The 26,571-nt window shown below is 43.1% G+C and overlaps 1 protein-coding gene across 1 annotated transcript in view; it reads right to left on the bottom strand.

Moving 5' to 3' along the window:
- VWA1 (von Willebrand factor A domain containing 1) overlaps positions 1-26,363 on the bottom strand; it is a gene marked incomplete at its 5' end in the record, with an annotated part of 72,197 nt that extends 45,834 nt beyond the window's left edge. The window contains 5 exons of the mRNA XM_082273970.1: positions 1,358-1,633; positions 3,433-3,708; positions 5,116-5,394; positions 24,799-25,365; positions 26,357-26,363. Of these exons, the coding sequence (XP_082130096.1) occupies positions 1,358-1,633; positions 3,433-3,708; positions 5,116-5,394; positions 24,799-25,365; positions 26,357-26,363 (1,405 nt within the window). The remainder of the gene's footprint in view (positions 1-1,357; positions 1,634-3,432; positions 3,709-5,115; positions 5,395-24,798; positions 25,366-26,356) is intronic.
- Positions 26,364-26,571: the final 208 nt, after the last annotated feature.

A 26,571-nucleotide genomic window follows, 5' to 3' on the forward strand; every position in this document is an offset into this window, starting at 1 on the left:
TTTGGGGGTTCTAAGTAGTTTTCTAGGAAAAAATACTGGTTTTAACTTGTGAACAAAAAGTGTCTGAAATAGGGCTGGGGTGTATAATAAAAATAGAGCTGCGCTGAAAATGATACATGTAATAAAACAAATATACCTCAAAAAATAGCAATACGCTATCAAACAAATGTGGAAGTGATCAAATTAATAGTGCAATCAAACAAATAAGGGGGGGACACCCCCTTAACAAATATAAATAATGACTCCAAAATATAAATTGAATAAAGAGTCCATTGAGAAATAAAGAGTCCAGATGATGTGTATAATGGTGCAAAGAAACAGAATCCTCCAACACTAAATAGATTTTCTTCCACCGTGTTATAGTGCAAAAATCACGCTAATGCGCTTACCGAATGGAAGCTGTAGTCAAGCATAAATATGAATCATGAGAGATATACATCCAGTCAGCTCAACCAGGACCCTTGGCAACTCCACTCCAGGTCCAGGTCAGCAAGATGGTATACACCGCGGTATAGAGAACCCGGGCAATCCACAATCCAGCAGTTATCATGAAAAGATAATAGCCACCATACATACTTGCCAACTGTCCCTTTTTTCCTGGGACAGTCCCTGCAAATAGGAGCCTGTCCCAGGTAATTTATATTGTCCCTGTTTGAAATTCCCTTTTTAATTTCCTGTAATTCTCTCTATATTGATTAGACTCTATAATCTGATAAGTAGGCGAGATTAATTATGCAGAGTGGGCGGAGCTTCAGGGAAGTGGGTGTGGTAATTGATAGCTGTGCTGCAAAGTGTCCCTGGAAATTTTTTTTAAATGTTGGTAACTATGACCATAGTGAAGTATATAAAAGTAGACATTTATTGTAAAAAGGTAGAAAACTCACATGTATAAAAACGAACAGCGCTTGTAATCGGCGGGATCACATATCACGGTGTATAATTAGCATCTTTGCTTAACCTGCTGAGATAAAATCAGTTGGCTCTAACATCTGATCTTTATTGCACTTATTGGCAGAAAGACCAGCATGTATATTTAATTATTAATGTGGCCTATATAACCTCATATTACTCTTAGGTATTTATCATTTGCAGTCAGCTGATTACATGGGAAAACTGTCCATGATGCTCTGCACACACAGTGAGTTTGTCCTCAGTCCTCATGCTCATCATCATTCAGACTTCGAATATCCCTTGTGAAAATAGAGTATTGTGGAGGACAGGTTCAGGTTTAAGCGTGAAAAAATTAGAAGTCGCGTAAAAAATAAATTTGCAGTAAACACTACAAAGTAACCTAAAACATGTGCTCCTTAAAAATACAGTTTTTTTTTTCATTTATTTTTTTTAAAGATGATCTGACCTGGGAGGGTGGTGACCTGCATAGTCTGTGACTGTATATATGACAAACTGGATTCAGGGCTGAATGTGATCTGATATGTGGTCTTTGGTATTAGGTTGCTGACCACTACGGTAGTTTGATCCCCATACAGCGTTTTCCGTAACTTTCTCCTTGGATCCGATACCGGTGCGTAATCCAAAAAGTAACGTCCAATATCACCCAGTAACTTTGACCAAGTTACATTAAAACTTGTCATTGTTATATTAAGAACCTGTAGATTTCTTGAGCGGATGAGATCTAAAAGATAGACAAACAAAGACATAGACGGGCATTATTAAAGTCTACTCGTGGCATTAGGAGAAGTTCCAAAAGAATTAGAGCAGAAATGAGTACAGTAAGAAGAGCAGTGCAGAGTAAACTAAATTACAACACCATGAACAGTATATTAAGACAATGTAGTTATAAAAATAGTTAAAGCCCAACTCTGAAAAATCGTTAAAAGTTATCCTTTGCAGTGTGGCTGCACCCGCAAAGGTTAATTGCTTGTTTATGTCTAGGGGACAATAAAATATTTATTAACCTAATCCTCCGCTCTGCTAGGCCAGTCTCCGCAGCACCTTCACCCCCCCATGCTCCAGCAGTCCAAGGTGCTGATATCACCAAGACCAATGCACTATACATAGCCCTCCACTGGACTTGATGAAGCCGAGGGGAGGTCCACTGCCATAGTGTGGGGGCATGCAATCTGCAGGAGGAGCAGAAGGTCCGTAAAACCGCTTCTCCTCTCCCCTAGACAAAATTAGCCATTTATCCTTGCAATGAGGGCACAGCCCCACTGCAAGGGATGGTCTTAAACTTTTCTGGAGTTGGACTTTAACAAAAGAGGTATAATCTTGTAATATACAAACTCCTGCCACACTACATATTCAGGGTGGTACCACTATTAACAATCTTCCTGTGTCACCTCCTGCCCTCTAGGTTGCTGCACTATGAATGATCATTACCATAGTAAGGTCCTCCCTGTGCTCTCCCCTCCTGTAATGCTACCTGAATTATATTCTTTACCAAGCAAAGCTTCCAGTCACTGGATCCCGGTCTCTCTCTCTGCATAGGATTTAGTGTGGAAGGGGTTACGCAGTATTTAAAAATATGAAATCAATTTAGAACCACTATACCCAGAACTTGGTGCCTTTTCTATATGCTTGCCCAAAGTTAGGTTTTAATGTTTGATTGTTCTATTAATATATGCAGCACCGTAAAGCCTAGAACACACTACTATTTTTGTTTTGTTCAACCCAGCAGGTTGAATGGAAAAAACTGGCAGTTCAGATCAGAGCCGCTGTACTAACAATCCAATGTTAGTACAGCATTCTCCCCTGCTTTGCTATTTTGTTCTGAAAGGAGGACGACCCCCTCACCAGAACAGTTGGGCAGCGCTCTCAGCCAGCTTCTGTTGGACCAGCTGCCATACACATGGGCCAAATGTCGGCCATTTTTTATTGAACCTGCCGATGTCGCCCTACATTTGGCTCGTATATCCTAGGCTTAAAGCATTAGTGCTCAACTTGTGGCCCTTCAGCTGTTACGGAACTATAAGTCCAATCATGCCTCTGCCTTTGGGAGTCATGCTTGTAACTGTCAGCCTTGCAATGCCTCATGGGATTTGTGATCCCCCAACAGCTGGAGGGCCACAGGTTGAGCACTTATGGCTTCAAGCCTTTTTCGAGAAGAAGGTATTCATCTTAAAAATATAGATGCTATTCCATCACGTTTACCAAAAATAAGAGGGTTTTTCATGACAGCCATGCAAATCATTGCTTCACACCCTATTGGCAAGATGTACATCCAGAACAGCTGGTGCAAAGTGCAAATATAGCCTAATATTATAAAGCCATTTATTCCATACTGCATACAGCTGTTTTTGGCTATTTGGACATCACCACTGCAGTGAATGGAAATCATGGCTTTTATAGAGTAGGGCTTGCTATATACAATTATAGACTTTTTACATTTTTTATAAGTACCCCTTTTGCATGCCAACTCTGTCCTAACACAACTGTAATTAAACATCTAGGTAAGATATATTCGGCGCTCACCTGGAAGGGTGGTGACATAGATTGTTTCAGGTTGGACAGATTTGTCTGTGGAACCCGGTCTAAGTGTCACCTGGTAGGTTGTGTTTGGTAATAAATTAGTAAGTACCACACTGGTTTCATCTCCAAATAACGTGCTCTGTAGCCGAGTTCTTGGATCAGATAGAACGGAGTACTCCAAAACATAGCTTTCTGTATCTCCAGACAACCTTGACCAAGTCAACCGAAATCCTGTGGTTGTTATGTCATCAGCCTCTAGTTTTCTTTCCTCTGTTAATTCTAAAATACATCAGAGGTCTAAAGTTATTAACATAGAAATGGCTTTTTGGTGTACATACAATTATTCATTTATATTGGCTAAACAGTGCATTACTTGCCATAAAAGGGCTTAAGTCAGCATCAAAGTATTTTAAGCATATTACAAGGTTGGAGCTGCTTGTCTGACTTGTGATTCTGATGTTACAGTCTTTCCTTTGTGATTTCACTAAGGTTGGTAGTCTGCCTAAACTGAACCTGACCTAAAATGTTTCCAAGTGTTGAAGTGCAGGCACATTGTGGAGTCTGCAAAGGGATCCACGTGCACCCTCCAGATCCTGAGCCTATGGAGATTACTTGCCCATGTCGAGGATAAGCCATGCCCCTATTTGTGAATAACTATGACAATAAACTGTCATCTTCTAAACTCTTCTGTCTGTCTAGTGCCATTATTTTAATACCAGACCATTGTTGGATTATTTCTACTATGACCATCCACTGGTTTTTATTTGCAAGATGCAGATGCAGGAATGAGATTGCAAGTCCTCTCTTCTAGGTTTCACATTTATAGTTGGGACACTATTGGCCTAGTGTACATTGGAATATGTGATCAGTTAGGGCCTTTTTACACTATCAACCATGTTCTACCCCAGTAGGTCCTGTACCCTGTGAAAGGAGTGGTGCCAGTGTCTCATGAATGACTCATGGAACAGTGTACATTTTATTCAACTATATTGAATTGTTCGAAAGGGACATTTCATGTATCTTTATTCACTGCAGTGGCTTATGATGCAGTGTACGCCATTGTACTATGCTGCACTGAAAAAAGTACTGCATGTCTTACTTTTTCCACCTTTGTAGCAGAGTAGTATGAACTGAACAAATAGGACTCAGGACAAACTGCCTCATCTATCTGCTGGGACTGCATTGGGCAGTGGTACCCAAGACATATGGTTTAAATGGGCCCGCAAGGTCATTTTGAATTATGCTTTTATTCCTATATATTGCCAAATGTGAACACAAGGCAAATATATGCAGAAAGATCTCAGATGTACATAAGCCACTAGGCACATGCCAATTTACTTACTGGTATGTTTTGGTTTGTGGTTAAAAAAAGAGAACACCCAGAGGAAACCAAAGCAAACAGAGAGAACATACAAACTACATGCAGAAAATGCTCTTGCTGGGAACTGAATTTAAGATTTGTAAGGCTGAATTTCTGAGCACTTGCCTGCTTTTGCCCTGTGTCACTATAATGTCCTTTCACCCCTACTTGTTCAGTATTTATGTACAATAAAACATATATGCATAGTTTATTTATTTGGCAGTAAAAAAAAAAAATGATAACAGAAAATAAATTAATATTGTCAAAAACATGTCAAATCCTAATGCATTTGGCATTTTCAGAAACCTTTACAGTTGTCTACTTGCCATGAAGAGTGGAGACTTGGATGGACTGAGGGCTGACATAAACCACATTTGATTCTGGGTAAAGCGTCACCTGATAGGTGGTGTTTGGGATTAGTTCATTTAACACCAAGCTTGTCTGATTTCCAGGCAATGTCTCCTGCATCTTCTGCCTTGGATAGGCTATTGGCGAATATTCCAGTACATAATGCCCTGTTTCTCTGGAGAGGAGTCTTGGCCATATTAGCCGAAAACTTGTAGTTGTTATATCCAGTGCATGTAGTCTCTTTGCTTGGATCAGTTCTGCAAATTTAACACAAATATAAAAATGTACACACTTTTAATGTCTTAAGAATTTTATACAAATACTATGGTCTCTTTTAATATCTAAACTTTATAAATAAAAGAATTTGTAAAATATTTGAGCTGCATTACTATAAAATGCACACAAGATGGCAGCATTGCTTTTACTCTGAATTCGCTACCAGCCTAAAGTTGGATGCGGATGGCTAAGGGGCTCAACTAGATACTTATTCAAAACTGCATCTTTCACAATCACTCTACTTCAAACAACCAAGCTGCATATTAAACTTTCAAAAAAGAACTGCATTACCATAAAGTATTCCCATAAGCCTGAATCTTATTATTTGTAATTTTTCTCCCCCTACCTGTGTACAGCTTTATGCATATTTTGGCTACTTTTTATTCTGAATTTAAAGTAAACCTGTCATAAGTAAAATACAGGGGTTGTCGTTTCTGTCAGTTGCTTGATTGATATGCTGAATCTGGAACAAGTCTATACATCATTAATGACAGAGAACAGTCTGAAGTCCTTACGGTATATAGCTATATGTTCTGGGTCAATTGCTTAAATTGTTGCAGCAAGAAAATAAGCATGACAGCCAAGCAACCGGTATTTTCAGAAGGGTTCAGAAATGGCAGTCTCTACATATTCATACCCGTTAAAACCAAATTTTGTCATGTTACAACCAAAAACATCAATGTGTTTTATTAGGATTTTATGTGATAGACCAACACAAAGTGACACATAATTGTGAAGTGAAAGGAAAATAATAAATGGTTTTCAAAATCTTTTACAAATAAATACCTGAAAAGTGTGGCATGCATTTGTATTCAGCCCCCTTTACTCTGATACTCCTAACTAAAATCTAGTGGAACCATTTGCCTTCATAAGTCCCCTAATTATTAAATCCTCATAAGTCCCGTGTGTAAATTATTCTCAGTGTAAATACAGCTGTTCTGTGAAGCCCTCAGGGGTTCATTAGATAACGTTACTGAACAAACAGCATCATGAAGGCCAAGGAACACACCAGACAGGTCAGGGATGAAGTTGTGGAGAAGTTTAAAGCTGAGTAAAGTTATAAAAAAAATATCCCAAGCTTAGAACATCTCACGGAGCACTGTTCAATTCATCATCCGAAAATGGAAAGAGTATGGCACATCTTCAAACCTACCAAGACATGGCCGTCCACCTAAACTGCCAGGCCGGGTACGGAGAGCATTAATCAGAGAAGCAGCCAAGAGGCTCATGGTAACTCTGGAGGAGCTGCAGGGATCCACAGCTCAGGCAGGAGAATCTGTCCACAGGACAACTATTAGTTGTGCACCCCACAAATCCATCAGGGAGAGTGTGAGCCCCTCATAATGGCTACAGCACGTGTGTGGGCCCAGGAGTGCAGAAAAAAAGTGGGCAAGAGAGATAAAATTTGTCAGCTAGTTTACCTCTCCAACATCTACTTACAACCAAAATATCAGGCATTGATAGACTGACCTTTTAAAATAGGTGTAAACCCTAAACCTCATTTTTATTACGTTTGGAATTAGGTCTCACTGTATATTTTTTCTGTAACAAACTGTTTATCGTAAATCTATTTTAAAATGTCTTACCTGGAGATCCTGCCATGAACCGCAATTCTTGTTGCAGGCTGACAACACTAAGCCATTGCCTCACAATAAGCAGCTGTGTTGTCAGCCTGCCTCCAACAAAAAAAAGGGCACACAACAGGCTGAAAACTGTAACGTGGTGACTTAGGATTGTCACAACAGGCTGACAACTGTAACATAGTGACTTAGGAGTGTCACTGCATCCACAAAAACACTTCAGCACTCAATACAAGATGCTCCCAAGGATGCTAAGGTGCGTAATGCTTCCTCGGGTGCAGTTTCCCTGATATATCGGAATCGCCCACCAAGGTGACCGATATTGCCGATATTTCAGGAAAGTGCTGGTACCGGAGTGATGCCTGCAGCTAGAGGCATCACCCCCGTACCGGCGTCCATAGCCGACAGTCGGCTGTCTTGTAATGACAACCGATGCGGCTGAGAAGCCACTCGGCTGTCATTTCAAGGAGTGGGAGGGGACATTTCCCCCCCCCCTCCTGCCGCCTTCCGCGCCTCGCCCTGGATTCCTGTCCCATCGGGAGACCCAGGCAACCAGCCTGCACGGCCGCCAAAGACCCGATCAAATCTGCATTTGGCTCTGATCGGGTCTCCATGTAAAAACCCGGAAGTGATGTCATGACATCACTTCCGGGTATTTGGCGCCAGATTAAAAAAAATGACAGCATTCAAAACAGCCAAACTTGGCATTTTGAATGCTTTTAAGTGCAGAGGAAGGGTTTGGGGTCTTTTAGATCCCCAGATCCCTCCACAAGAGTACCTGTCAAGTAAAAAAAAAAAAAAAAACATTTTTTTAAATCTATGAAAATATCGGCCAATATCGTCTGATACCAATATGCAATGGGCAAAATACTGGTATCGGCAACAAAACACCGATATCGGTCGATCACTAATTACCACCAAACAATTTTTGCATCCCCAAAACTAAATGAATACTGAGGAAGCTCTGAGGAAGGGAGCCATCCATGGCTGAAGTTGGCATGTTATATGCTTGCTGTTTTTTTATACATTTGTGAGCATTCATTTGTATTTGGGGATGCAATCAATTGTTTGGTGGTAATGCACATGGAGCTCGTGCTCTCTAGTGTGTGTTTTTTGACAGTTGACTTAAGTGGTGTCTTTATAAAAACTTAGGATAGCCATAGCTGGTGGTTCATCATCCAAACTGCATGTAAATTCATCCCACGTGAGTAGAACTCACTGAACTGAATGTTCTCAGGCTGTATTCCCTGCAGATCAAATCTTATACACTGAAAAAATGTAAATGGGGAAACTACATTATGGCCACTAGGTGGAGCAAAGGAGCATACTTGTTTTCTGTGATACTCAGCACCATCTAGTAGCCAATATTGTGGTATTTTCCCCATTTAAATTTTTTTTGGTAATGTAACACATTAAATCTGCAGGGAATACAGCCTGAGAACAGTCTCTTTTGTCCCATTGGCAGAGGACAAATTTACATGCAGCTAGTTTTTTTTTTTTCAGAAAACATCCCTTTGTTATCCTGTGGCAGGATCTCCATATATGATACTTTCAAACACATGCCTGACGAAGGGGTCCGGCGTGACTCCGAATCGTCGCACTGTTTCTGATGTGATCCTTTCTGCAATAAAAAGTCTTTTCGGACTGCTTTGCAAGATCCATGGTGTGCTGGCGAATATGTATGTACTTTCAAACAAATTCACAATTTGTGTAAGAAAACTTTATATTATGAGGCATACTGTCAGACCTACTGAATAATAGATGATGGCTTTACATACACTTTCTATATGCCCAGGATTGACGGCTTTGAAGCTTTCTGCTATTTAACACAATGATGTTTCTGTAATGTTCCAATGTAGCTTTAAATCTGTCAGATCTGCTCTAATTCATTTCCAGAAATCCAATGTTGTCCTATGGATCTAGTTAACTGGGAAATAAATACTTTTGCTCCCCTTTTTAAAGCTGTTTGTCAATTTAATGTAAATCTGTCACATGTGCAGAAAGATCACAGCTTTGCAGAGCAGACTGTGAAATCGTATTTACTTTTTAAAAGGGAGCCTGTGATGATAGAAATACAGGATCTGCCATTGCTGGCTTGTTTTTAAAGGAAACCACTCCACCCGCCTTGACGTGCTCGGTGATTTTACATATATTTGCAATATATATGCAACATATTGTAGTCCTGTGCTTTCTTTTTTTTTTTTTTTTTAACCCCCTCCCATCCAGCCATGGCCTACCCTTAACTGGGTCTTTACACCCAGGGGATAGACAGGACTGCCTGATCACATGACAACGGTGATTGGCTGCTAAAGTAGTCATATGATCAGGAGCCCGCCCCACCGAGACCAGGACAGCTCGGTCACTGTGCTAGGAGCACAGAAATCTCAGCCATTCATTTGTGCAGCATGTGGGCATTAAAGTCCACCCTCTTTGCCACTGCACATATGTGTTATCAATCAAAAAGGACAGATCCTGCACATGCTGATATGCAACAAGTACAAAGAGGAGTACTTCACCAGCCCATGGCGCTGTCCATGTATTCACCTCCTTTGTTTGTATGTTTTTTTTGGCTGAAATGTCCTGGTTGCTGCTGCTCCTCTCTCACTCCACTGGGGGGGGGGGCGGATCAAAACAATTCAAATCTGTAAAGAAAAGCGCACGCAACCTCGGGCAATAACGCTTTAATAAAGGACAATAAAACAGTACATTGGAATTGCACTCACACTTTTCCTTTAAGACAATCGCTTTACAGCATTCCAACAGGAGCTACTCGCTCCTCCCGTCCCTCCAGATGGTGACTCTGCGGTCTCCTCATCCGCGGCTGCCACCGCTGTATCCCCGCTCTCCTTCACTTCCTGTGTTGCCTGGTCACCGGATGCCGGTTCTAGTGCGCCTGCACACTATACCAACGTGATCTACAGCGCCTCAGGAGAGCCTCAGCCAAAGCCGGAGCCACAAGTTGTACGGAGCTGCGAGGTGGGGGATTCAAGACACGGGTGCACTGCCTCTGCTGTTACTATGGACAACGCGTTTCGGAGGCTGAGCCTCCTTCCTCAGGTCCCACCTTGCTTCCTGCTAACGCCCTTCCCTATATACCCGGGATACCATCGGCCCTAATTATATAGTTGTGTATTCTTAAAGGGGCCAGTAACCGATAATCCTTATCCACCTTGGCTGGGACGGGAGAAGCAAGGGGCTATCCACTTTTAAAAAACATATATTAAAAATACAGTTTAAGATACAATTTAAAATACAATTTAAAACAGTACAATACCAGCGCAGATATTAACCAGAGCTATTATAGATACATGTTTGGATATCACATTCCCTACATAGCAATGGTTGTCTCCTGCTTAAAATACATAAACGTATCCTAAAAGTATATCAGCATTTCCTAATACCAATAGTCGACAGATCATATTAATTCCACATTATCTCTCATCCATCTACCAAAATAATTTCATAAGTCAGGATAATACACATAATAAATAAAAAAAAAAAAAAAAAAAAAAAAAAAAAGGATACTAGTCTCATTAAAATACAATAAAATAAGATTCAATTCCATATGGCACATATACAAATATCAATTAGTATATGAAAATACTACTCCATATAGGCCAACCAAATATACTACATGGCAGTTGTTTATATTTCTCATATATATATATATATACACACACACACATGAGAAATACATATACCTACACATACCCATCGGTGGTGACACCCTGAGTATCCCAAAAAAAAAAAATTTATAATATATATCTGTACATATCTGTACAGCGTGCCAAGACACTTCTGTAAAGCGCATGGTGGGGATACTGCAGGCCTGGAACTATTTGGGATTGAAGCCATATCTATGACTCTCCCAGAAGGTGAAAGGTTTGCGATCCTGTGCAAGCAAGAAACATTCTGGATCTTTACGCTTGGGTCCATGTCGCCGGGTGGGCTCAATGAGGAGCTGGAAGTCAACACGATCATTTGACATATCAGTACGGGGGTGTGGGCATGGTAGAGTGGGTTCTAGCACATGCACATACACATGGTTACTAGGGGTAGGGAACATAGTCCCTGCCCGGCCATGTGTCTGTGAAGTGTGCACGGAGCCATACGCACATTCGTGTCCATACAACAATATCTGAGCAGCTGGGTATGAGAGTCGGTGTATATGTACAGATATATATTATAAATTTTTTTTTTTGGGATACTCAGGGTGTCACCACCGATGGGTATGTGTAGGTATATGTATTTCTCATGTGTGTGTGTGTATATATATATATATATGAGAAATATAAACAACTGCCATGTAGTATATTTGGTTGGCCTATATGGAGTAGTATTTTCATATAATAATTGATATTTGTATATGTGCCATATGGAATTGAATCTTATTTTATTGTATTTTAATGAGACTAGTATCCTTTTTTTTTTTTTTTTTTTTTTTTTTTTATTTATTATGTGTATTATCCTGACTTATGAAATTATTTTGGTAGATGGATGAGAGATAATGTGGAATTAATATGATCTGTCGACTATTGGTATTAGGAAATGCTGATATACTTTTAGGATACGTTTATGTATTTTAAGCAGGAGACAACCATTGCTATGTAGGGAATGTGATATCCAAACATGTATCTATAATAGCTCTGGTTAATATCTGCGCTGGTATTGTACTGTTTTAAATTGTATTTTAAATTGTATCTTAAACTGTATTTTTAATATATGTTTTTTAAAAGTGGATAGCCCCTTGCTTCTCCCGTCCCAGCCAAGGTGGATAAGGATTATCGGTTACTGGCCCCTTTAAGAATACACAACTATATAATTAGGGCCGATGGTATCCCGGGTATATAGGGAAGGGCGTTAGCAGGAAGCAAGGTGGGACCTGAGGAAGGAGGCTCAGCCTCCGAAACGCGTTGTCCATAGTAACAGCAGAGGCAGTGCACCCGTGTCTTGAATCCCCCACCTCGCAGCTCCGTACAACTTGTGGCTCCGGCTTTGGCTGAGGCTCTCCTGAGGCGCTGTAGATCACGTTGGTATAGTGTGCAGGCGCACTAGAACCGGCATCCGGTGACCAGGCAACACAGGAAGTGAAGGAGAGCGGGGATACAGCGGTGGCAGCCGCGGATGAGGAGACCGCAGAGTCACCATCTGGAGGGACGAGAGGAGCGAGTAGCTCCTGTTGGAATGCTGTAAAGCGATTGTCTTAAAGGAAAAGTGTGAGTGCAATTCCAATGTACTGTTTTATTGTCCTTTATTAAAGCGTTATTGCCCGAGGTTGCGTGCGCTTTTCTTTACAGATTTGAATTCACATATGTGTTATATCTATATGGGTAGCAAGATGTCAGGGAAATGGCCGTAGGAGAACTGGCAATGTTGCCAGTAGTACAAATGGGCGCATCCCTGTGCGTACTGGTGCGGGAGCAATGAACAGGCGTATGCGAGTATGCAACGGCACACGCAATGCGTGACAGATGCGGCCACTTGCTAGCCTATAAAAGACTGTGGGATCCATAAGATTGCTGGATTGTCATCAGTCTTCCCGACAGCTGCTCCATGGGCCGGGGGGGCAGATGGAACGCGCCCTACACCCCCCCCCCCTGGACCACACCAGGCCGCACACTATACCATCCCTCCCCCAGGACCACAGCAGGACCCCCCCCCCGTCTCACTCACCCTGCTTTGACATCTGGACATGTGCAGCAGCAGCAGAAAACAGCGGTGGCTTCGGCTTCTTCCCATCTTCTGCATCTCCTCCATGCCCAATGGATGGCTTCTCCTTTCGGCCAATCGGGAAACAGGTCTCAGGACCCGCTTCCTGATTTGCCAGGTGGAGAATTCGTGTGACAATAGCGAATATTCATTCCCTATTGTTACACAACTGGGTTAGCTTGGGGCGCAGTGCTCTGCGCCCTGAGCCCACCCTTTTTTATAGCCTATTAGAGCCTCTGGCTCTAATAACATGGTTAAAAAAAACAAAAAGCCCCATTGAACTCCATGCGTCCGGCACCCTGCATGTAGATTAGGGGGTCGGACACAAAGATGGGGGGGCGCCCCTGCACCCCTAATGCACCAGGCGCCACTGCTTCCTGTGCTCCTGAGCTTCTGCATAGTTCTTTTGGATTTCCCTGTTGTGACCTGGCTTGTTCCTGACCTTTTTTGATCTCCTCCTCCTGGCGTTGACCCTCTGGCTTGCTTCACCAATCTTGCTCCTGTGTATGACCCCAGCTTGCCTCAAGGACTTCTCTATACTACCGATCAGCCTTCCAGTGTATGACCACGGCTCACATTAAGGGATTTGCTATCTTCTGTTTTTGCTACCTGCCTTATCCTCAGACTGACTACCTGTGTTTGATCTTCAGCCTGGACTTTACCACTGCTTCCATTTGTGCACAAGTTTTCCAAGTTCATCTGGAGATCTCAAGAGACACCTGCCTTGCTGTGTATCCTGCCTTCTCCAGCACCCTCCAGGTGTCCACTGGCCCTGCTCTTCAGCACCCTGTTGGCAACCTGTGCTATTTTGTACCACCTTCAGGGGTGTGCCGCACTTAGCCGCAAAGGGAGCCCCCTCAGCATCTTGGCCTCGGATCAGGTAGGTGACACAAGAGGTTAAAGCTGAACTTCAGGAATAGTCAGTGGTACATACAGCGATGAGTGTGATCCTCCAAGTTCTGTGCAAATGGGGACCAGGTGGAGAGAACAGATGCTTTAACGATTTGCACCTCTTCCAATCAGAGAACACACTGTATTCACTTAAAAAAATACTAGACTATGTAAAAATGGTGGCAGTGCCACGTGAGCGACCCCCTGTTGTTGTCAGTGTGCATAGGGGGAACTGCTGGAGCAGCACCCGGCAGAGTGTGGCAATTACTGTATGGAGAGCCAGCTGCTCCAGTGATTGTCAGCATCCCTCCAGATATTAGCCATGGATACTGGCATCAAATCAAGCTGGGCCTATGTAAATTTGCAATAAATATACAGTAATTCACAGAGTTTTAGAGTTCTTTTTGATGAAGGATGAAGTGCTGGGGAATTGGAGTATGATTCATTAATGTGTTGTGTTCTTGTCTAAAGGCCCGTACACACGTACCGATCGTCGGCCGAAAAGCTTCGGCCGACGACCGATCGGCTGATTGTACGCTTGTTAGTATGATGCCTCCGACAGCCGACAGCGCACATTCGGCCGAAAAGAATCTGTCATGCAAGCATTAAAATTTTTGTATTCCGACACCAGAGCGGCCGATTGTTCGCCAGTCAGTACAGAATTCGGCCGACAGACCGCAGATTTGCAAGACTGGGCATGCTCCGAAAAGAAAAAACACAGGGAAAGTTAACCATTACATGACATCACTTCTGCAGTCGGCTGTAGTCGGCGGACAAAATTCTTGTGCAGTCTTTTGCACTTTTCAACAGACACCGACAGCCCTGGACAAAAGACGGCTGATCGTTCGGCCGACGATCGGTACGTGTGTACGGGGCTTTAATCTTCCATTCTTCTGCACATAGGGGACCTTCCTTTCACTACATTACCATTGCTGTCCTCCTTCCAAAAATGCTAGTGGCCCGTTTTCTCTTACTTTAGTACTTGGAACAACTCCGAATACCTAATCTGTATGCTCATTGTGACCATGGAATTTAGGAAACTTGTACTTTCAGAAGAAAATGTTACCAACAAGAACCTCCATCCTAACTTATTAAAGACTAAAAAGGTTTTTGGTGCCTCAGGCCAAAGGTGTGGGACTTTATGGGCTAGGTCAGATAATAATATGACAAAAATAAGTAAAATATCACAATTTATTCAAAATAGAAAACAAATTCATGAATGAACATGAGATAATTAGAGTGCCTTTGGGTTATAGACCCATGTGTACAGTGATACAAGGTAGAAGAAGTGACAGTGTGAATGGTGACATGAACGCATTTCGGCATTTAATAATATCTGCAAGAATTATAGTGGGTACATATCAATTTACATACTAATGTATAGATACTTCCATTGTAGGATGGAGAAGTAAATTTATACACATACTTGTGACATTAAACGTCAGATCCCGGACCTTTGCATCTGCTCTCCCCAAATGTAGCTCACACAGGATTTTGAGGGAGTCGCTGTCTCTGTGATGTAAGAGGGATTAGGTGAATTTTTTGGGGGCATAATGATGGTAAGGAAGAGATTTAATTTATCACTGACTTACAGAGGGGTGTAGGCGCTCTGGCTTGAGTGGAAGGAATCCCTTCTCGTGTCCTGAAAATGTTTGGATAGGGTGGGTGTTCAGAATATTGAAAACATTTTCAAGGATGCTTTAATGAGTTTTTATTACCGTTCAGGTGGGAGAGTAAAGGGCTGGGTATCCGGGAGAAGCGGGTCCTGGGCATCCGTCACGTTCCCTCAGCAGGAAGGAAGTGGCGCCCTATTGAAAATCCCCGGCTATATATACCCGCTCGCGCATGCGCATAAGCGCATCGGAGCGCCACGACGCGAACCCGGCTTCCGGGTGGGCGTGTTAGCGTGGTGTGCGTCAGGCTGAGCTGCGCGCGCACCTCGCTGGTGACGATGGAAGGTAAACAAGGATGTTCCGAAGCCGCCGACACAGAATTGGACAGGGACAGTGTTCCCTGTGCAGGGGCACTTCTCTGTCAACCCCCAGAGAGGTTGCCTCTGGGGTCACCTGTGCCGGGTGTGTTTGAGACGCATTGTATGTCACAGTATGAAATGATAATGACAATAATAAACTTGAAGAAGAAAAAAGTATAATTATTTCCAATAATGTCAAAGAATATCGATGAATATATCCAACAATACATGACAGCAATAATATTACAAAGAGGAGGGAGATTTCATTTTCAATATTCTGAACACCCACCCTATCCAAACATTTTCAGGACACGAGAAGGGATTCCTTCCACTCAAGCCAGAGCGCCTACACCCCTCTGTAAGTCAGTGATAAATTAAATCTCTTCCTTACCATCATTATGCCCCCCAAAAATTCACCTAATCCCTCTTACATCACAGAGACAGCGACTCCCTCAAAATCCTGTGTGAGCTACATTTGGGGAGAGCAGTTGCAAAGGTCCGGGATCTGACGTTTAATGTCACAAGTATGTGTATAAATTTACTTCTCAATCCTACAATGGAAGTATCTATACATTAGTATGTAAATTGATGTGTACCCACTATATATCTTGCAGATATGGTGGCCCACTCCTTTCCTTGATAAAGGCAACGTATTATTAAATGCCGAAATGCGTTCATGTCACCATTCACACTGTCACTTCTTCTACCTTATATCACTGTACACATGGGTTTATAACCCATAGGCACTCTAATTATCTCATGTTCATTCATGAATTTGTTTTCTATTTTGAATAAATTGTGATATTTTACTTATTTTTGTCATATTATTATCTGACCTAGCCCATAAAGTCCCACACCTTTGGCCTGAGGCACCAAAAACATTTTTAGATTATACTCCGGGATGTTGGCTACACCTACTATACAGGGCAACTAGGGATCTACATAAAAATTAACTTATTATAGACTTCCTAGGTGAATTTCTGGATCTCCGTGACACAGTTTAATTACCTGTTTATTGCTATCAGTCAGGTCTTTTTTTCAGCAGGAACGTGGGGGAACTGCCGGCACTGAATGTATGTAATGCCTAGGGGTGATGGGGTTTGCTGGAAGGTTTATTGATGCTGGCTGCTAGTGCTGCTATTGTTGGTTGGGAGGTCTAATGTTGCTGAGGGATATTTTGTCATGGGGTCTATTGTTAATCAGGATCTATTGTTGCTGGGAGGGGTCTATTATTACTTGAGAACCTATTGTTACTGGGTGACCTATTTATGCTGGGAGGGATCTAGTGCTTCTGGGAGGGATTGACTGTTGCTGGGGGGGGGGGGGGTATTGTTTCCAAGGTGAATCTATTGTTGTTAGGGGGGTCTATGGTTGCTTGGAAGGTCTTATTATTGCTAGGGGGTATGCTGTTGCTGGGCGGGATCTATCTTTGCTGGGGTGCCTACTGTTGCTGGCTGCAGGGGATCTATTTTACTGCCTTTCAATAGAAAATTCCATACAAATTACTTAGCACCCGAAAATGATTCTTGGTTCTGTATTCTCTAAAAGAGGTGGTATTGGGAGGCAGGTAGACAGTGAAACCAATAGACATTGTTTGGAGGTGGTTAGGGGGTGTAGACCAGAGGGGACTTGGAAGGGGGTAGTACCTGCACCTATTCTCTGAGAAAATAAGCACTTCTATCAGTAGATATACTTTTTTTCCCAATTCCTGTAATACGGTGACAATGCATGGACATGTAGTTTTAAATGCATTTAGAAGACAAATTCCAGGCAAACAGGTAAATACAATATACACTAAGCAAAAAACTAGGGGATAGAAGAAAGATGGGGCTTTACGGGCCAGTGGGAGTAGAAGGATCAAAAACAAAACTAATTGTAAAACCAAAATAACATTTTATTGATACAAAGATGGATAAAATTCAGCATGGGTGACCATGCCTATATGGATGACAATAACCTGACATATATAATAAAATCAAACAATATTGTCACTACTGAAATAGAAACATATCCCATAAGGGGATTATAGCCAAAACAAAGCCTGTATGAGGTGGAAGATGGGTCTCATGTTGGATTCGGTCAGAGTAGGTCCCCAGCAAGCCGACGCGTTTCGCTCAAGGCTTCCTCAGGGCCTGAGAGACCATGACAGACCGATGTTTCCTTCTTAGTAGTGACCTGTGCTAGGCAGCGGGGTTGCAGCGGTATAAAAGCTGTCCAAGAAGATATTACTTCCGCATTCACGATACAACACGATACGATATACGTTTTATATAAAAACAATATACACTATATTACCAAAAGTACTGGGACGCCTGTCTTTACACGTACATGAACATTAATGGTATCCCAGTCTTAGTCCGTAGGGTTCAATATTGAGTTGGCCCACCCTTTGCAGCTATAACAGATTCAACTCTTCTGGGAAGGCTATCCACAAGGTTTAGGAGTGTGTCTATGGGAATGTTTGACCATTCTTCCAGAAGCGCAATTGTGAGGTCAGGCACTGATGTTGAACAGAAAGGCCTGGCTCGCAGTCTCTGATCTAATTCATCCCAAAGATGTTCTATCCTCCCGAAACTCGCTCATCCATGTCTTTATGGACCTTGCTTTGTGCACTGGTCCAAATCATTTGGTGAAGGGGGGGGGGGGGGGTTATGGTGTGGGGTTGTTTTTCAGGGGTTGGGCTTGGCCCCTTAGTTCCAATGAAGGGAACTCTTAAGACGTCAGCATACCAAGACATTTTGGACAATTTCATGCTCCCAACTTTGTGGAAGCGGTTTGGGGATGGCCCTTTCCTGTTCCAACATGACTGTGCATCAGTGCAAGGTCCATAAAGACATGGATGAGCGAGTTTGGGGTGGAAGAACTTGACTGGCCTGCCCAAAGTCCTGACCTCAACTTTAACGAACACCTTTGGTAAGAATTAGAGCGTAGAATGCGAGCAAAGTCTTGTCTCCAACATCAGTGCCTGACCTCACACAAATGTAAGAATGGTCAAACATTCCTATAGACACACTCAAATATTGTGGACAGCCCTCCCAGAAGAGTTGAAGCTGTTATAGCTGCAAAGGGTGGGCGAACTCATCATTAACAGGGCCATCTTACTGAATGGGCACGCGGGGCAGTTTCCCTGGGGCCCCACTTGCCCAGGGGGCCCCACCTGCCCAGCGACCCAGCCCAGCATTAGTCCTGATTCCCGTGTGCATCCCGCCGCCAAACTTAACCGGCGCCAAGTACCCGTCCGCCCTGCGCTGCTGTCAGGCCACTTGGGCCATGGGGGGGAAGCCCACAACTGCAGGAATGCCTGTCCATCTCCACAGGAACAGGCACACACAGGACAGTAGAGTCTGACTCCTATCCGTGTGTGTGTTCACTGGACCCAGCTGCCCAACTTGAAAGCTGTCGTTAGCCTGGCACTGCTGTACCAATAAATATCGCCTTATCGATAATTTGTATTTTTATTTTCGTGGGTGATTGTGAAGGCGGGGCCCCAGTGCACTGCATTGCCCGGGGCCCTTTAATGCTCTTAAGATGGCACTGTTTATTGAACCCTACGGACTAAGACTGGGATGCCATAAAAGTTTGTGTGCGTGTAAAGGCAGGCGTCCCAATACTTTTGGTAATATAGTGTATATATGAGAGGTGTTTTGAGATTTTGAGAAGTGGGATTTATACAGCTCTGGCAGAGGTGATCTTTTTCTGCTTTCGTTTCACTCTCACTTACAGGTCTCCATCACCACCTTTTGCCTGGAGAGTGAGTTCATCTCTCTGTCGCTATGCCATCCCCTCCCATCATCATGCTCTTTGCACTGCAACACACCTGAGTAAAGGAGAAGTATAACAAAAGCTTTTTTGGCTGTACTTCACCTATGGATCACAGGAGCGCAGTTCATTCTGCACTCTTGTGGCACATTCTCAGCTGACAGCAGCCCACTGCTGGCTTACGTTACAGAGCCGGTCCAGTCTCAAGAAAGATTCTGACCATATGGTCGGGATCCACCTAGAAGCCTTGACTGGCAGCTGGATCCGCCTCTCATTGAGCCACTGGGAGACCAAGCCAGCCACTCCCATCCCCACCACTGCCCAGCACTCCAGTGAGCGCTGGAGGGGCAGAGCAGAGACTGACAGTCACCAGCTCTCTGCGAGAGCCGAACAATCAGCAGTCTTTGATCACTCAGTTCTCAGTCTTAGAGCTGGCGGGGGACAGATGCAGCATAAGCGAGTATAATTTTTTTTTCCTAATGAAACCAATACCTCTCTTTTAACTCCTTATGCATTTCCCTTCCACTCTCTGAGCTCTGATGTACAGGAACCACAAAAGGTTGATACTAAGTGGAATTCAGGTACACTTCTGTACAATAAAATATTCAGTTAAGGATGTATTAAATGCTCATCTCTAGACATGTTTTTATAGCAGCGATCAGTTAGGGGTGTGTCTATGGCAGCTTTGATAATTACAGAGTTGCATTCATTTGTGTCTTTTATATCTTCCTGTAGTTCAGTTTTGATTTAAAGACAAACAAATAAAACCCAACTCCTTCTAACGCTTTTTAACCAATTTATTTTGTTTTGCTTTTGATCTACACTGATCTGAATAAAACTGACCAAGCCATGTGAATAAATCTCACCTTTAGATCTATGTAGTGCAAGGGTCTGCCTGAGAGAATACAAATTGGCACAATAGTTTAGTTAGTTCCTCAAATTACATAGTTTTGGTAAATCTAAAGATTTTACAGTCAGATTGTAATATGTATGGGGAGTTTTATCTATGGGTAAGAAAACTTTTGTGGGAGGAATGACTGCTGTGATACTGCTACTGACATACTGTATCATATATGTCATGTTTTAATTTGCTCATAGTTATAAATCTAGGAAAAAAGACAGAGAGTGGACAGAAGTTTCTGGAGGTTCAAGAAAGTTGTGGGAAGGTACTGGGGGTTCTAGAGAGTAGAAGAAGGGTTCTGGAGGTACTAGGGTTTAAAAGGATGGTTAGAGAGAGAATTGAAGGAAGGTTATATGAGTTCCAAAGAGCAGAAGAATTGTTCTGGGGGGTTCTAAAGAATAGAATGATATGGGGGGTTCAAGAGAGTAGAGGGAACATTCTGGGGGGCTAGTAGAGGGAAGGTTCTGTGAGTTCTAGAGAGTAGAAAAAAATGATCTGGAAGTTCTACAGGGTAGGGGTGGCTCTAGTGGTTCTAAAGAGCAGAAGGATGGTTCTAGGGGTACTAGAGACTAGAGGGAAGGTTTTGGAGGTTGCAGAGAGTAGAGGATGGGTTCTGGAGATCCTAGAGCATAAAAAGGAAGGTTCTGGAGGTTATAGAGAGTAGAGGGAGGGTTCTAGATACTACAAAGTAGGCTGAAGGTTCTGGGGGTTCTAAAGAGTAGAGGGAAGGTTATGGATGTATTGTAGAGTAGAAGAAAAGTTCTGGAGGTTATATAGAGTAAAGGGACGGTTCTGGAGGTACTAGAGGGTAGAGGTAATGTTCCTAGGTCTAGAGAGTGGAGGTAAGGTTCTGGATGTTCTATAGGGTGGAGGTAAGGTTCTAGAGCAGGGGTGTCAAATTTAATTAAAATCGCGGGCCGCGTCAGCATTATGATTTCCCTCAAAAGGGCCGGTTGTATCTGTAAGACTAGATGTCCAGAGCATCCCCTACCCTTACATAAGATGTTAAGAGCCTCTCCACCATCAGAAGTTGAGTCCCTCACCCTTCCTTACATCACAGTGAACCCCCCTTATCTTGTGTAGCTGCTGGGAAGAAGGTGTAGGCATTGCTGGAAAGCAAAAAGTACAGGGTCTGGAGGAGGGCTTGAGCTCTGCTGCAGCTGCAGGAGAGGTGTGAGGGCCACATGAAATGGCCTGGAGGGCCGGATTCGGCCCGCGGGCCTTGTGTTTGACACATGTGTTCTAGAGAATCAAGGTAATGCCCTGGAAGTTTATAGAGTAGAAGAGAGGTTCTGGAGCACAACATATTTGCAGATTAAAGAAAGAGGTACGATTGCTGATGATTTTAGTTACAATCTGTCATATGAATAGTGACTGTGGACTATGCCTACCTGATCAGACGCCTGCAAAATGACTAATTCTATTGGCTTTCACTCCATGCTGGCAGAGATTCCCTCTGCACTCAATAATAGTGCCTGTAAATAACTAGCACTTGCTATGTCATAGATCTGCAAACAGCAGCCAGAGCTAGCCAAACATATGATCTATATCTAGTAACCAAAGGCGTGTCACCGTCTTACTCAGGTCTAAAGATAAATATTTTACTACGTCATAGCTGCTGGTCAGCAGAAAATATATATAGCTTGGTGGGAAATATAAAAATAAACCTCTTACAAATAGCTAAATAAGTTCAGTAAACATGGCTTGCGCAAGGGATCACTCTAAAGTGCAAATATATTGACCAAATGTGATTATCTGCAAATGCAGCGGCCCATGACCATACCAGGGTAATTTCTGGAATGAACATGGCAATGCGATAAATTTTGAACCAGTTGCCAGGTCATTTCTGAAAACAGGCATTTCTCCAGAATCTTCTCTGGGCCACCAGCCTGGAATGTGTGTAAACATAAAAACACTGTGCATTGACGCCATTCTGCATTGCTCTAATTGGCTGGCTGCTTGGAAAGTAGGAGGGAGGGGAGAAGTTGTGTGTTGTAGTCAGGACTCAGGAGCAGAAGACAGGGGGCGGCCAAAGATCTCTGGAAGTGTGGCAATCCTCATCAGGGTTAGCGAGAGCACTAGAAGAGGCAAGATAAGTGCTCAGCAGGCGGGGGAGGCAGTGTTTAAAATGGGCTAAGTGTGGATAATCTTGCCTGGCCACTGGAATGGTGTGTAGGTGGCAACTAAGTGCACTGTCAGTGTTACCAGAATAGTGTACATACAGTGCACCAGTGTTATTGGAATGGTGTATGTACAGTGTACCTGGCTCCCACCTATCTACTATTCTGTGGATCCCAGGTCTAACCTTGAAGCTCCTTCCTCATTTTGCACAATATGGCCACACACATTATTCCATGCCACCAAACCACAGATCTGCCCACAATCTCAGGAATTTTGATTTTCAGGCATGCCCATGATGACCAATCAGAATTCATTTTCCAGACTTCAGGGCAGTGAAAGATACATTTTTATTGGTTTCTATGAGTTACTGGTCTTTTCTATTTATCATACTATAGAACATGTACCAGAGGCAGTGCTGTATTTTGGCCTAGGCCAACAAGGCCCAGGCCTAGGGCGACACTTTGCAGGGGGGCAGTAAAAAAGTCGCCCCCCCCTCTACCTGAGACTCTATTGGCCACTGGTTGCTAGAGCTGCCTCTCTCACCCCCTCTCTCTTATTTACCCCCTCTCTATTACCCCCTCCTCTCTCTCATCCCCCTCTCTCTCTTATCAACCCTCTCTCTCTCTCTCACCCCCTCTAATCCCCTCTCTCTCTCATCCCCCCTTCTCTCTCAACCCACTTTCTCTCACCCCCTCTCTCTCTCTCTCTCTCTCTCATCACCCCTCTCTCTCACTCTTTGATCCCCCCTCTCTCTCATCCCCTCCTCTCTCTCCCCCCTCTCTCTCTCATCCCCCCTCTCTCTTCCTCCCTCACCCAGCCCCCTCTCTCTTTCCCTCACCCTTCTCCCTCTCCCACCCCCTCTCAACCCCCCCCCTCTTGTGAGATCTCAGAGGTTCGTGGGACTTGTAGTCCTTCAATTTTGGAGGGAGTCACATCCGTTAAAAAGGGAGTGGGGCAAATTTACATAGGGGGGGGGGGGGGCAGGGCGCCCAATTTTAGTCTTGCCTAGGGCAGCACAAAACCAAAATACACCACTGACCATAGGTAGCCAGTGTCGAAATAACATGCATTGAATGACGCTTACCCATAACGCAAGTGGTCAGACACTACAGCTAGCTCTGTGTTCCTCATCTATAGCAGCCCCCTTTCCTATAAGGCAAGCAGGCCTACCAATACTCGGTTGCCCCCAGGCCTTATACACAATGTTATAGTGCCTGGCCACCACGTCGGGGTAGGCACGAAGTGAGCAAAGCAAACAGGTAATTGCGGTTGGCAGACAGGCAGAGTGGTTCAATGACAGTATAGTTACAAGCCAGGCAAGGCTCAGAATAGTTGGGTCAATCCATAGTCAAAAAGCAGGCAGAGTTCAGAGAATAGTCATTATCCGATCTGAGGTCATAAATAGGAGAATCCAAACAGCAGAGCAGGACACACAGACAGAGCGCTTACTGTACAAGTATTACACGCGCTAACCCAAGCATGTTTGGCTGGCTTAAATCAGTTTTGGTCTCCACCCAGAGACTGTCCACATTAATCACCTTGTAGGTGGACAGACATACAAGGAGAATGCCACAGCCAAAACCAGGATGCTGGAATGAGGAGCAGGAGTGCTAGATGCTCCTGACACATCGCCAATATATGACTATGTGTATGTATATGAGTGAGCCTTTGTTTCTTATCTGACTTGATATCCCCAAAATATCTTCTTATCCTATATTTCGATTTGGTTCCTCCTCTCCGCCCAGAAGTTTTGGGTGTCCCCTCCAACTTGCGTGTGCTCCAGGGCCCACTGTTGCATTCTTCATGATATAAAATATGTTATTAATATAAAACAATATATCACTGTAATACCCCACCCATAACCTGTGCATGTAGTTCATCCTAAAGCTGAATTTCAGGGAGATATGTAAGAAGCCCCAATGAATATTGGTAGGTGTTCGTAAATAAAAATGTAAATGCATTTTTGGTGTAGGTGCCACTTTTAATCCTTGGTACATTAGCACTCAGTGTAGGTAAAGGAGGGACAGAACTGGAGACCAGTTGTGCTTCAAGTACATACAAGCTGGCAGGAAACATTCTCATAGGAGGAGAGACCAGAGTGAACAGAGGGGTGACTCATTACTGTGGTGCTGTTCACTCACTGACCAATTAGAGGCTGAAGGTAAGGAGATGACCTGGCTAGTGGCTACATTTGCCTAACTGCATTACAGAAATGTCAGGCCAGCATCTTGGTTGAAACGGATGTGTTTATCTCAGTACTGGATAGCCAGAAATAAAAAAAATGTTTTGCAGGTTTAGCTTTTTACCTGGAAGTTGGAACCATCTGTAAATGTAATAGTCTCCCCATTTAGGAGTAATAAAAGGGAATTATGCCATTAGGCTTACTGAATGATAAATAACAGCTTGCATTTAATACATTTAAAACGGCTTATTGTAAGATCTATCCACATACCAATAATAGAGTCCCGTAGCTCCTTTGTAATGATACCAAGGTCATCCTTATCTACAAATTTAAGGTATTTCTCATCTGGTTGACTGGCTGCTGAAGACAGTTCCTCAAAATTCCCGCGACCCGTTGTGCAAACAATAAATACTGTAACTCCCATGTCCTTAAGAAGCTGCATGTTCTGTGAGATGTCATCTGTGGACAATCCATCAGTCATCCACACCATCACTTTGGGAACATCAACTCTGGAGCCAAACTTCTCTGTATACAGCTGCTTTTTCACATAATCCAGAGCTTTGCCTGTGTTGGTGTCGCCCATCCGTTGCTGTATGTTCCGGATGGCCTTTTGGACATCCTGGCTGGACGTGTACTGGTTGAGTGGGAATTCCAGAGTGGGGTCAGTGCTGATTTGTACAACACTAGCTTGCACGTCCTGTGGTCCAAACTTGAATGGGTGCAAGAGGTCCCCAATAAACTCTTTGACGTTCGAAAACTCATCATAGGTGACACTCCCTGAGCTGTCCAATAAAAAGAGAAGATCGCCCTCTGAATCTGGAATGAAGCTGGTGTGGTCTGCAGAAAAAAAAAAGGAAAACGTATGCTTTTAAATGAAACATTATATTATTTTCATATATACCTAAATCACACCTGGACTCTAGATGAACCTATAGCAGTTGACATGACCATGAAACATGAAGCACCTAGAACGGTCTCTTCTAATTGAGACGCTCAATATCACACTCAATATCCATCATTACTGCTCCAAAAGTAATGCTCACACTCTCCTATCCAAAATCTCTAACCATTAGAGCATTTTATATTGTTACGGGACAAGGAAGAGAAAGGGGGTTCCACCACCCTGGAGAATGAGACCAAAGTCATGGATGCAGTAGGAAAGAGAAGCTGGCAACTCAAAATCTCCTCACCAGAATCCCAAGGAATATAAGGAGATGGATGATTCTGCCAACCAGCACCCATCTAAAATTTAAATACCCATTTGGGGTGGACTGACTGCCACATGTATAAGATATCCCACTGACTAATTGCTATATGAAATTAAATTTACATTAGCACAACTATTATTAAACACCCTTCTTTATTTTTCAAATACATGTGTTCGTGAAAGATTGCAAATATACAGAACGCATTACCATTAAATAGACATGGGTTATCAATATTTTCACACAGGATTTATAAATTTTTCCGCTAAGATTAACTCTTTTTCCTAATTGAATCTAATGTGAAAATGGGCTAATTTTGGGTGAAAGTTAATCTTGGTTTAAAGCCCCTGTGTCTGCCTTTCCAATAAGCTTAACCCTTTGGGAAAGTTGGTTGGCAAAATGTGTTATTTGTACCGTACGGCAACCAGAAATGATGTCACGACCCGCTGGAAGTGACCCAACGGGAGTCACAGTGGGTAGTGGTATATCTGGGACAGAAATACTTGAAATGTTTTGATGGTACTACACTATTTGATTTCCTTACTTTTATTGCGAGCTGCCTGGGAACCCCTTAAAGGGGAATGAGACTGGGGATTTGAATATCGAAGAGAGCTGGGAATTACTGTACATCTTGAAAGCGCTAATGCCTATCAGTAATATTACAGGCATTGAGAGTCGGTGATTTGACGGAGTGATGGGGATTGGTCTTAACTTGGCACATGGTGAATTGGAGTTTTATCACGCAGACTGGTTATTTATGAATTGCGCTTGGAATAATTATAAAAGGGACATTGGCACCTATCACTGGTGGATTGGACTATACGAACAGATATGAACA

This window comes from Pelophylax lessonae (assembly GCF_965119305.1).
Source record: "Pelophylax lessonae genome assembly, chromosome: 12".
NCBI classification, from domain to species: Eukaryota; Metazoa; Chordata; class Amphibia; order Anura; family Ranidae; genus Pelophylax; species Pelophylax lessonae.